This window comes from Ovis canadensis, chromosome 11 (genome assembly GCF_042477335.2).
Source record: "Ovis canadensis isolate MfBH-ARS-UI-01 breed Bighorn chromosome 11, ARS-UI_OviCan_v2, whole genome shotgun sequence".
Classification (NCBI taxonomy): Eukaryota; Metazoa; Chordata; class Mammalia; order Artiodactyla; family Bovidae; genus Ovis; species Ovis canadensis.
This window is the reverse complement of record NC_091255.1, coordinates 31,124,302-31,137,067: the sequence shown is the minus strand read 5'-3', so window position 1 is coordinate 31,137,067 and position 12,766 is coordinate 31,124,302. Positions and strand designations below refer to the sequence as shown.

At 41.0% G+C, this 12,766-nt stretch overlaps 1 protein-coding gene across 3 annotated transcripts in view; it reads left to right on the top strand.

Annotated features, from left to right (window-relative positions):
- Positions 1 to 12,766, top strand: part of YWHAE (tyrosine 3-monooxygenase/tryptophan 5-monooxygenase activation protein epsilon) — a 54,298-nt gene that overhangs the window by 9,161 nt on the left and 32,371 nt on the right. Inside the window, exon 2 of one of the 3 annotated variants that reach the window (XM_069603110.1) lies at positions 10,009 to 10,981. In XM_069603110.1, the coding sequence (XP_069459211.1) occupies positions 10,918 to 10,981 (64 nt within the window). In that variant the 5' untranslated portion in view covers positions 10,009 to 10,917. Of the gene's footprint in view, positions 1 to 10,008; positions 10,982 to 12,766 lie in introns of those variants that run through there. The other 2 variants (XM_069603111.1, XM_069603112.1) reach the window with 2 other exon arrangements.

Genomic DNA, 12,766 nt, shown 5'->3' with positions numbered 1-12,766 from the left:
TGTGATTAAATTAAAGACCTTGACCTGAGAAATTACCCTGGATTATCTTGGTGGGCCCAGTGGAATCATAAGAGTGACTCAAGAGGAATCAAAAAAAGGAGATTTAACAATGGAATCAGAAGTTGCAATGAAGCACTCCAAAGATGGAGGAAGCGGAATGCAGGCAGACTATAGAAGTTGGAAATGGCAAAAGGTGGATTCTCTTTTTGAGCTTTTAGAAGGAACACAGTCCTGCTGATTTTAGGACTTCTTATCCACCAGAACCATAAAAGAGTAAATCTGTGTTGTAAATGACAAAGCTTGTGATAATTTGCTATAGTCACAGATATGAATATAGCCTTTTGGTTCAATTGAATTATTTTTAGCACAAATTCCCAGGAGTAGGACTACTGGATGATGGCTGTTACCACCATAATTATATTGCTTTCTAAAAGATATTTATCAACTTTCGACACTGCTAACAGAATAAACTAGAAAGTGTGGCTCACCATTGAATTTTAAAGATAATTTAGTATGCTGTTAAGTATATCTCCAGTAGCATTGTGAATGTACTGAACACTACTGAACTGTATACTTAAAAATGGTTAAGATGTTAACTTTGTTACGTGTATTTTACCCCAGTTTAGTTTTTCAGTTAAAGAATTTAAAAATGTCAAAAAGTATATCTCAATCACTTTTTTTATTACTAGTAAAAATTAATCTTTCCATTTTGTTTTTACCCCTTGAACCTTCCTCGTATATGAATTATCAGGTTATATCCTGTGCATATTTTATTTATTGGATTTACTGTTTATTCAAATAGTCAATTTTTCCTTTCAGTGCTGAAAAAGCATTCTTCCTCAGATCTGACAGACATTTGACTGTATTTTATACTAGCATTTTGATAAGCTGGTCTTTAAACCTACTTTATTAAATTTAAAAAATAATTGCTGAATGGCATAAAGTATAGACCTAACTTCTAACATACTCTTAGCCTCAAGCCACTTTTACAATAATCCTTTTTTAGTCCTGTGTATGGACTCTTGAGAGGTTTGGAAGTGATGGGTCTTACAAGTGATCAGGAGAATAGCAGGATCTTGACGTGAATCAGCCATAGAAGTAGAGGGATGCTGATGCGATGGATGGCTCATGTTCCCACGCCTCTCTGGGCCCTGGACTGGAGGACTGAGCAGACGGCAGTAGTGAGGGAAGGTTCCGGGGAGCCACCATACTTTCCTATTTTGGCATACACTCTGATTTAGTAAGATCATGGGTATTTTCCTAAGGACAAAATGGGCAGAGCAGTAAGTTGCTGGGCTGAAGAAACTTGCTTGTAACCCCTGGAGAACCTGCCAAAGAACTCTTGCACGTGTCCCCATGAAATCCAGGCACTGGCTGCCTATCATGTATATAACTAAGGAGAAGTTATTCCAGCATTGCAACCATGGTTCCATATTAGGAAATCTATTAAAACAATTAGCTATATGTACTAATTAATGAAGAAACCATAGTTCCTGAAAATGGAGCCTGATGGGACTTGCCTGGCAGTCTAGTGGTTAAGAGTGTGCTTCCTTTGCAGGGGGTGTGGGTTCAATATATACGTATAAAAATGGAGCCCGAAAAAGCATCCAGTGAAAATCAACCCTGATTTTAAGTAAACTCTTGCCAGATTACAGGTAGAAGGATCTGGACTTCCCTCATGGTCCAGTGGTTGAAAATCTGCCTGCCAAAAGAAAAAAAAGAGTCCACCAGCAAATACAGGGGACACGGGTTCAGGCCCTGGTTCAAAAAGATTCCATATGCTGTAAGGCAACCGAGCCCAGGCACCGCAACTGCTAAGCCTGAGAGCCACAGCCTCTGAAGCCCGTGCGCCCTAGAGCCTGTCCTCCGCAGCAAGAGAAGCCACTGCAATGAGAAGCCCGTGCATTGCAACTAGAGTGCAGTCCAGGCTTACCGCAGATGTAGAAAGCCTGCAGGCAGCAACAAAGACCCAAGGCAGCTAAAACAAATACAAGAAGAAGGATCTCTTTAACTTGATTTTCAAAAACCTATTTATCAGGTCACCCTTAATGGTGAAATACTAGAGATACTCCCATTAAAAACAGGAATTCAGCAATAATGCCCATTAAATGATAATATTGATATCATTTATGACACCAATAGCCTCCTAAATATTTGGAAATAAATTTAACTAGAAATTTGTAAGATCTCTATAAATCTCTATTAATCTAACTATATAAATAAAATCATTTAAAAGAGGGAATTCCCTTGGAGGTCCAGTGGTTAGGACTCTGAGCTTCCACTGCAGAGTTTGATCCCTGGTTGGAGAACTAAGATCCTATAAGACACATCATGATGAAGAAAAAAAAGATCGTATAAAAGAGACTTGAAAAAAGTGGGAGAAATATATTCTTGAGTGGGAAGACTCATTGTTGAAAAAATTTCTAATTCTCCCCTAATTAATCTATAAACTCAGGGCAACCTCAATCAAAATCAAAGTAAATCCTGGGAGAACTTTTAAAGTTAATTCTTCAGTTCATCTAATACAAAATAAGTGAAATTTTGTAGCGAAAACTTACCATACCAGATACGAAAACACTGCTCTTGAGCTGTTGCAATGAGTAGTAGCTTTGAAATAAGGGATCAACAGCTCTAAATACATTTAGAATCAGATATAAGAAAATTTGGCATATAGTAAAGACGGCATTTTCAAATCAACTTTAATATTTATTTATTTTTGGCTGTGCTGGGTCTTCATTGATCTGCAGGCCTTTCTCTAGTTGTGGAGAGCGGGGGCTACTCACTAGTTGTAGTGGGTTTCTCATTGTGGTGGTTTCTCTTGTGGCAAAGCACGGACTCTGTGGTGCGCAGGCTTCAGTAGTTGCAGCATGTGGGCTCAATAGTTGCCCTGAGGCATGTGGGACCTTCCCAGACCAGGGATCAAACCAGTGTCCCCTGCATTGCAAGGCAGACTCTTAACCACTGGACCACCAGGGAAGCCCCTCAATCTTAGAAATGATGAACAAAAAAATAATAGCATTAGGTTTTTTGATTTTTTTAAGAGATCAAATTGCCAACATCCGCTGGATCATGGAAAAAGCAAGAGAGTTCCAGAAAAACATCTATTTCTGCTTTATTGATTATGCCAAAGCTTTTGACTGTGTGGATCACAATAAACTGTGGAAAATTCTGAAAGAGATGGGAGTACCAGACCACCTGACCTGCCTCTTGAGAAATCTGTATGCAGGTCAGGAAGCAACAGTTAGAACTGGACATGGAACAGACTGGTTTCAAATAGGAAAAGGAGTACGTCAAGGCTGTATATTGTCACCCTGCTTATTTAACTTATACGCAGAGTACATCATGAGAAACGCTGGACTGGAAGAAGCACAAGCTGGAATCAAGATTGCCGGGAGAAATATCAATAACCTCAGATATGCAGATGACACCACCCTTATGGCAGAAAGTGAAGAGGAACTAAAAAAAACTTCTTGATGAAAGTGAAAGTGGAGAGTGAAAAAGTTGGCTTAAAACTCAACATTCAGAAAACGAAGATCATGGCGTCAGGTCCCATCACTTCATGGCAAATAGATGGGGAAACAGTGGAAACAGTGCCAGACTTTATTTTTTTGGGCTCCAAAATCACTGTGATGGTGACTGCAGCCATGAAATTAAAAGACGCTTACTCCTTGGAAGAAAAGTTATGACCAACCTAGATAGCATATTCAAAAGCAGAGACATTACTTTGCCGACTAAGGTCTGTCTAGTCAAGGCTATGGTTTTTCCAGTAGTCATGTATGGATGTGAGAATTGGACTGTGAAGAAGGCTGAGCGCCGAAGAATTGATGCTTTTGAACTGTGGTGTTGGAGAAGACTCTTGAGAGTCCCTTGGACTGCAAGGAGATCCAACCAGTCCATTCTGAAGGAGATCAGCCCTGGGATTTCTTTGGAAGGAATGATGCTAAAGCTGAAACTCCAGTACTTTGGCCATCTCATGCGAAGAGTTGACTCATTGGAAAAGACTTCGATGCTGGGAGGGATTGGGGGCAGGAGGAGAAGGGGATGACAGAGGATGAGATGGCTGGCTGGCATCACTGACTCGGTGGACATGAGTCTGAGTGAACTCCGGGAGTTGGTGATGGACAGGGAGGCCTGGTGTGCTGCGATTCCTGGGGTCGCAAAGAGTCGGACACGACTGAGATACTGAACTGAACTGACCTTTCCAACACACACAATTTTAAATATATTAAAGATCTAAATGTTAAAAGCAAAATTATAATAGAACAGGAAGAAAGAACAGGTGGATATTTTTGTTCTGTTGAATGTCTAGAAGACCATTAAAGCATGATACAAAACTGAGAGGCCCAAAAGGAAAAAGACTGAAGGATGTGACAACAAAATATTTGAAGTTTGAAACTTCTTCAGTTTAAAAGTCAGCATAAAGGACAAATGACAATGAGAAAATATTTGCATCATATATAAGAACCAAAGGGGGTAGCATCTATAAAATAATTCCTGTACACAATAAGAAATAGACAACTAATAGAAAAATGAACAAGGTAATAGACAATTTATAGAAAAACACAAAATCCTCCACCTCATTAAAACCCCAAAAAGGCAAGTTAATGAGACATAATTCTCATCTCACCTACCAAACTATCAAAAATTTCAAGTATGATAAATCCTCTGTTGGAGAGGATGTAAGAACCAGGCAGTCTCAAATACTATTGGGGTATGTGTAGATTCATTTAACATTTTCGAAAAGCAATTTTACAACAACTGTAAAAATTATAAAAAGTGTGCATACACAGGAGACTTCTGGGCCTTAACCAATATTCTGCTTCTGGAATGGGATGCAGTTTATGTGAGTTACTTTCATTTGGTGAAATATCATTCAGTTGTGCACTTAAATTTTGTACCCTTTTCTGTTTGTATAAATCGGTATAAAATTTACCAAAAAAGTGTGCATACTCTTTGACTTAATTATTTCCCTTCTAGAAATATCCTTGTATATGTGTAAAGATAGGGATTTGCATATTATTTGTAGAAACAAAATATTTTAAAGAGGTTTAATATTAATCAATATAGGATTGGTTAATGATGTAACACTGATTTAAGAGAATATCATAAAGCTATTAAAAAGAATAAGGTATCTTCATAGATACTATTGTAAAGATGGCCATGATATATTAAGGGGAAAAAGCAGTCTGCCTAACAATATTGTAGCAGTAAATTATTTTTTTATTTCTTTTAGTTCACCTTTTTTAGCCTGTAAAAGTAATACATAATTCAAGAAGTTTTGAAAATAAACAAGCTAAAAATAAATCATCTGTAATCCCTAAACAAAGTTTATTTTAGCATTCTTTTAATGTGTTTTTCTAATCTTTGTTCCATGTATGACTGTATTTTTACTAATGCAATAATGCTAAATATGTGATTGTATTTCTTGGTTTTTATACTTAACCATATATTGTGAGAATTTTTCATCGGATTTAAACTGTAAAGTTGATTCTATTTATTATATCAAAATGTAAAGATTATATATATGTGTGTGTGTATGTATATGGTAAAAAAGTAAAAAAAGTAAAAAAAGTATAAAATAAAAGTAACTTATTTTTACAAATAAAAACACCATACCTTTAAAAAGAAAATAAGTCCTAAACTTCAAGCTTCTGGAGGCAATGACTAATCATATTTTTTAACGTCTCATTTCCTTCTTGTGGTGGTTAGTACACTACCACAGATCTTGTTTCTATTAAAGCAGACTTTTCAATAAAGTTGGGAGACTTCTATTTAGGGGTGTGATCGATTGACCTGGTGATGTTGGTGAGTGCCCATCGCCACAGCAGCGTGAGAAGTGCAGTGCCATACCTCGGGGGCCACCCTCAGTAGAGAACCATGATTTTTTTTTTTTATCTGTTTATAATCCCAGGTGCTATATCAGAAGTGTTTCTCTTTATATTTTTGTTGCCTTTATGTTTATATTTCTGTCCCTTTTAGTTCTGTTAGTTGAGAGAACAGGCAATGTGATCAGAGAATCGATCTAAGGTTTAAGATTTCTGCCTTTTCAGCAGTTTTGGAAGTGTCACCTTCATATAGACTTTAGTCAGTCGTGGGAAACAGTGTTCAAGGGAGAAGACCCAGTGGTTAAAAAAATGTTACTCTTAATCTCCGCGTGTTCTGTGGTCAACTTGGCAGCACAGATGGCTTTGTAAGGTGGGGTGAGTTTTGCAAACCTGGAACCTACTCAATCAGTTATTTGGCCACCCCTATTGGGGTCATCACCTCAATTAAATAATCACCTTGTACCCTTTCACAGTTATTCTCAAGAGAACCCTACACTTACAGCTTCCACTTTATTGTCTTTGTACTTCAACCAAATGCAGTCTGGCTTCCAACACCCTTTTGAAACTGTTCTTGAATGAAGGTCAGTAATGACCTCATTCCTATATCCAGTGGCTTTTTCTCAGTGCTAATCTTGATGTCTTTGCAAAATTTCATTTTACCACCACCCCTTATTTTTGAACTCTTTTCACTTGTATTTTATGACACTAACTTCTGGTTCTCACTCAAGCTTGAACCATAGAAACATTAATAAATATAGCTAACATTCACTGAGTATCATTTTTCTTCCAATCTCCCACTTGGTTCTTATTAGTGTGAAGGAAATACCATTGCCATTTTACAGGGGAGAAAACTGAGGTGTCAAGAAGTTGAGTAATCTATTCCCATTGCACAGGTGATACGGAGCTGTGGAAGCCAAGGAAGAAGAGCCCATCACCTTAGCTGCTCTGACGTGTCTGGGAGTGATTTCTTGTTGTATAGTCCTAAGTAGTATCCAACTCTTCTGCAACCCCATGGACTGTAGTCCACCAGGCTCTTCTGCCCATGGGATTTCCCAAGCAAGAATACTGAAGTGGGTTGACATTTCTTTCTCCAGGCAATCTTCCTGACCCAGGGATCAAACTTGCTTCTCCTAAAGTGGTAGGTGAGTTCTCTATCACTGAGCCACCAGAGAAGCCCATGGAGAGATTTCTAAAGGTCAGCAAATCCAGCTGTTTCACTTCATTTCTGCAAAAAATGCCATTGGGATTTTGATAGAGATTGCATTGACTCTGTAGACCACTTTGTGTAGTAATGTTATCTGAACAATACGGTTATCTTCTGATCCAGGAACACAGATTGTCTTCCATTTATTTAGGTCACTTTCATGCACATATGCTGCACTGTGTGGTATGCTGGACCTTAGTTACCTGACCAGGGATTGAGCCCATGCCCTCTGCATTGGGAGCAGGCAGTCTTAACCACTGGACCACCAGGGAAGTTGCAACAAATATATTTTTAACTGAAGTATAATTGATGTGCAATATTTCAGCTGTACAGCAAAGCCAAAGCAATTATATATATATAACTTTAATATATATTCAGACTCTTCCACTATAGGTTATTATGAGATATTAAATATAGTTCTCAGTGCTACACAGTAGGTCCTTGTTTATCTATTTTGCATATAGTAGTATCTATAAATTCCAAATCGAAATTCCCATTTATCCCCCACCTTTAGCATATTTATTGAACACCAGAGTGCCTGGATCTGATCCCTAACTCCTGCCTGCTAATTGAGATATTTACTTCTCAATCCCTCAGGTTCCCTAAGGATGGGATGGCTCAGTGAGACCTGCTGCATCACAACGGTGTGTTCAGAGCACGATGGGCACGGGGCTAAGGCAGGAACACCGGTGCAGGCAGTGTGCATCTCACGGGTGCATTTATTCATGCCGGCAGGACAGCACAGGTTCCCATTTGACGCAGCTTGCTAAAATCTACAACCAGACTGATGTTCTTTCCAAGTAAAGCTGGTTAAAGATGACCATGAGTAGGCGCTGAACTAGAAGATTTCAAAGCTTTATCAGTACTCCTGATTTTATAAATGATGAAGCCCATCAACTCCCTTCCTACCCAGATCTCCTGGTAAACTTGGGTACAGCAGGGCTTCATGGGGATCCAGATATTTTTAATAAAGCTTTGAAGTATGTGAATGTAGGACCAATGACTCAAGGCTACCTAATAAGGACATCTTTCATTTCTTTTAGATCTTTTTTTCTTTATTTTATTGAAGTATTGTTGACTTACAATGTTTCAGGTGCACAGCAAAGTGATTCAGTTATACACATTATTTTTCAGATTATTTTCCATTATAGGTTATTACAAGATACTGACTATAGTTCCCTGTGCTATTCAGTAATCCTTTGTTGCTTGTTGCATATCTATTTTTAAAATTAGAAATCTAGCATTCTATTTCTGGTGAAACAAGTGGAATAAAAATGTCCTGAATTTTTTAGCTAGGCAAAAATTCATAAATTTTCTAAAATATGTATTTTTTACATAATATTTATATATGTATATACACAAAAGCTTTTCTTCACTTGATAAAGGCTTGACAACATAAAAAGAAATTGGAAAACATAAACTAGCAACTGGACTATGTGATTAACTTTTATCTAGTTTCACTTTTCTATTTCACGTTCAGTGCTCCCATTTCATTTATAGATCCTTCTTTCTAAGTTAGACATTTACAGCTATAAATTTCCATCTTCGCACAATTTTTGCTGCATTTCATACTTTTTGGTATATTGTATTTTCATTTTTATTCATTTCAAGGTATTTTCTAATTTTCCTTGTGATTTCTTTTTCGGCTGATCAGTTAGTTAACAGAATGTTATTTAATTTCTGTACATCTTTGAAATTTTCCTGGTTTTCCTTCTCTTATTGATTTCTAGTTTCAATATGAGACTTTGTGTAGTTTCAGTCTTTTAAATGTTAAGACTTGTTTTGTAGCCTAACATAAGGTCTCCAGTTAACTTTGTAGATTGATATAAAGCTCAGAGGTGGAAATAACTTTTTGATGGTCACATATCTATTTAGTTATAGAATTAGGGCTAGAGTCCAGATCTTTTTGACCCTTAATCATTTACTGTTGACATTTTATAAGACAAAAGTGAAGGGGCTTAAGGAGCTGAACTTCGCTGGCTTCTGATTTCTTCTATCACTTAAAAGCAAGCATTCTTCAAGGTTTTGCTTGTCCTGTTCCTCCTCCACACATTCTCTAGCTGCTTCCATCTGTAGCCTTCCTCCAGCTTGAAATGCCAGTCCCCCTTTCCAATTCCATGCCTGTTATTTCTACTTGAGTGATCTTTGAAAAACTTAGAACCAACATGTAATAAAAGGAACTCATCTTCCTCTGCATTCTATCAGTAAACTTTCCTAGCATTCCTATCTTTTTTTTTTTTGGTTGAGCTGGGTCTTCATTGCTGTTCGAGGGCTTTCTCTAGTTGGGGCAAGTAGGGGGCTACTCTTTGTTTTGATATACCATCTTCACATTGTGGTGCCTTCTCTCCTTGCATATCATGAGCTCTAAAGCGTGGGCTCAGTAGTTGTGGCTCATGAGCTTAGTTGCTCCGTAGCATGTGGGATCTTCCTAGACCAGGGATTGAACCTTTGTCCCCTGCATCGGTGGGTGGATTCTTATCCACTGTACCACCAGAGAAGTCTAAGTCTCTTATTTTTTGGTTAATGGTACTGCCACTTCTTATCCCAATGACTCAGGGTGGGAAGGTAGAAGGTTAATTTTAATATTTTTCCCTTCCTAATATCTTCACATCTGATTAGCTACAAACTCTTGTGGTTTCCCTCTGAAGTACTATTCCTATTTGTCCTTTCCTTCCCATTTTCACTGCTATCATCTATGACCTTTCAGTGGTATTAATGTAATAGCCTGATAATTTATCCTGTTCTTTAATCACTGCTATACAATATTTAATAATCATCTTAAAAAATAATTATGGTGTCATCCTCCATGCAAAATCATCAAAAAATAGCTTCCTTGTGCCCACTGGAGTGCAAACCTTTCAGCTTGCCATCCAAGGTTCTTCATAATTTAGTTTCAACCTTTTCATTCCACAATTAGAAAAAAATTTTTTTTAACATATTTGGCTGCCACTGATCTTAATTGTCCTATGTGGGATCTAGGTCCCTGGCTAGGGATGGAACACGGGGTCCCTGCACAGGAAGTGTGGAGTCTTAGCCACTGGACCACCTGGGAAGTCTCCTTATTCTACATTTATTGCAGACTTTACCACACATTTTACGTTCTGATTACCTGAGCTTTAGTCTTGCAACATACCGCATACTGTATTCAGTACAAGGTGCTAGGAATCCACTGGGAAGCAGTACAGACCAATGGATTCTTTCCCATTCCTGCCTTCTGGATCTCATTCTGATCTCGGCCCTACTCTTCTGCACCTTGGACTCCAGACCAGACTTTTCTAAGAACTTCTCTGTTCCTACCCCATGGTGGGCCTATGGGGGAAAAAAGGCCAAGGGAGAGGAACAGAAAAAGACTGCAACGTGCGAAGGTGAAGTGTGAAAACTGGACCTTCCCTTATCAGCTACAGCAGGGCCCTGAATGAGGCCCAGGGCTGAGCTTGGCTGAGAAAACAGGAGGAGTCAGTTTCAGAGAGGATGGCTTGTCATTACAAAAACCTTCACAGCCTCTGGTTTCTCTGCCCGCAGTCCAGGCTCTGCCGCTCACGTTCTTCTGGAGCGGTCCAGGCCGGCCTCACCTGGCCTCCCTCGTTCCCTCGGGGCGCTCTCCCTCCCCGCAGAAGCAGTTCCCGCCTCAAGCGGCCGCTGAGCTCTCGGAGGAGGGGCGGCTAGCTGTGTCTAACGTCCTCGGGCGCGGAGCACCCGGATCCGCCCCCCGCGCCAGTTGCCAGGGAGCGGTTGCCATAGAGCTGAGCAGTTGTCCGCGTGCGCAGGCGGAAGTCCCGGATTGAGGCGCCGCCATTTTTCCTGCCCGGACGCGGAGCGAGAGGCTGAGAGTCGGAGACGCTATCCGCTTCCATCCGTCGCGCAGACCCTGCCGGAGCCGCTGCCGCTATGGATGATCGGGAGGATCTGGTGTACCAGGCGAAGCTCGCCGAGCAGGCTGAGCGATACGACGGTGAGTTGGGGGGGCAACGGGGGGCTGGAATTCTCGGACCCTCTGCCGCCGCCCACAGAGGCTGGGAGCGGGAGACAAAATGGCGGCATCATCGCCGAGACCGGCCCGGGGACGTGGGTTCGGGAATCAGGAAATAGCCTGTGGGCTCCCAGAGCGGTAGGAAGCTCCAGGCCCAGGAATTTGACCCCTTGGGCGTCCCCATCTGCAAACACAGGAGAGCTAGGAGGCCAAGGCCATGGGGTGGAGGAGTTGGTTGTAAAATGGCGGCTGGGGGGGAGGGCGAGTCCTGGGGCGGGGGAGGGGGAGGAGATGGCGGGTGCTGTCTCCGGGCGAGCAATCCCCAGGGGAGCTTCTGGGCCGGTTTTGGGACGTGGTGAACAATTGGGTGGCGTGATGAAGGAAGAAACACCCGCCACATGGGGGAGAGTGGCAACCGGGAGCTGGAGCGCGGGCGCCTTTCAGGGAAATATGGCGGGTGGGGGCGGTGGCTTTTCCCCGGAGGCCCAATGTGGGGCGGCGGCTGTGGAGTCTCACAAAGGAGGACCCTTACGAGCCGAGGGCTTCTCCGGGCTTGTGGTGGGGGGCAGCCTTAGCCGGGGGTCGGGGGAGGAGGGAGAGAGTGGGAATCACTGCAGTTCATCCTTGGGCGGAGGCCAGCTGAGATGCTACGATCGGATTTCCTTTCCTTAGGCCGGCACACCTTGTAGTGGCGTTTTTTAGGTTTCCCGTTCAATCTCGCTTTCTTCTAGGGAGCTCTAGAGAAACGTCCCTCACGCTGCTTCTCCTCAGACTTAGCCCGGAGAGCTCGAAGTTTCTGTTAGCATTTTCCGTAAACTGTAGAACGTGGAACAGGAAACAAGGAGCCCCTGGCTCGCTCTCGGTGCCTTTCCCATGCCTGTGCCTCAGTCCACCGGTATTTAAAAATGGTGACTTTCCTGTTCATACGCAGCATTATGACAAATGGAATGACCTGGTGAAAAATAAAGTGTTTTCAAATAACGTTTAGTGGCTATTTCGGTTGACTCCCCTGGCTTAGAATGTGTGTTCTTCCTTCGTTGGGGATCTTTACCAGTCCCAAGGTACTCAGCAGCGACTTGGGTTTTTCTATTAAGAACGTAAGGGATCTCGGCAGATCCTGTTTTGTTCCCTCCATTTTTAATAAACGGTTTTATGTACAGATTTGAACAATTTTTCTCCTTTCATTGCTCCTTTGTTTTTAAAGGTGCCATAGTCATTTTTCAGAACTTTATTGAGATGGCCCTTGTGTCTGTTCGGTCAGTCCCAAACTGCTGCTTTTTTAAATTGCCCCTCCCGACTTGGGTCCCCCTCCCCCCATTTTGGACCTGGTTACTTGAATTGACTCCACATCCGTTAAACTAGCATTATCAAAACAAAAAATCATATATATGGTTTTTACGTTTTTAATGCTGTTGTGGGATGAGATATGGCTGGATTCAGGTGTCATTGATCTTGAATTAAGCCACTTCAAAATGCTGGCGTGGGGACTTTACTTGAATGCCTTTGGTCACGTGAATAGCCTCAGGGCTAGTCCATGTGTGTCATTCATTAGGATTTGGGAATTTGAAAATTAGGAGGAAAGAGCTCGAACTCAAAATTTAGTAAAGATCTCTAAATTTCGTTTCATAAATCTTTAAATTGCTCTTTGTATTGAACAAGATTCTTGTTAGTCGTAGGGGGATATGATGGGGAAGTACAGCTCAAGGTCAGATTTGTCTTTATGTCGGTATTTAAAAGTCAAAACAGCTGTAGGTGTACTTGTAATGA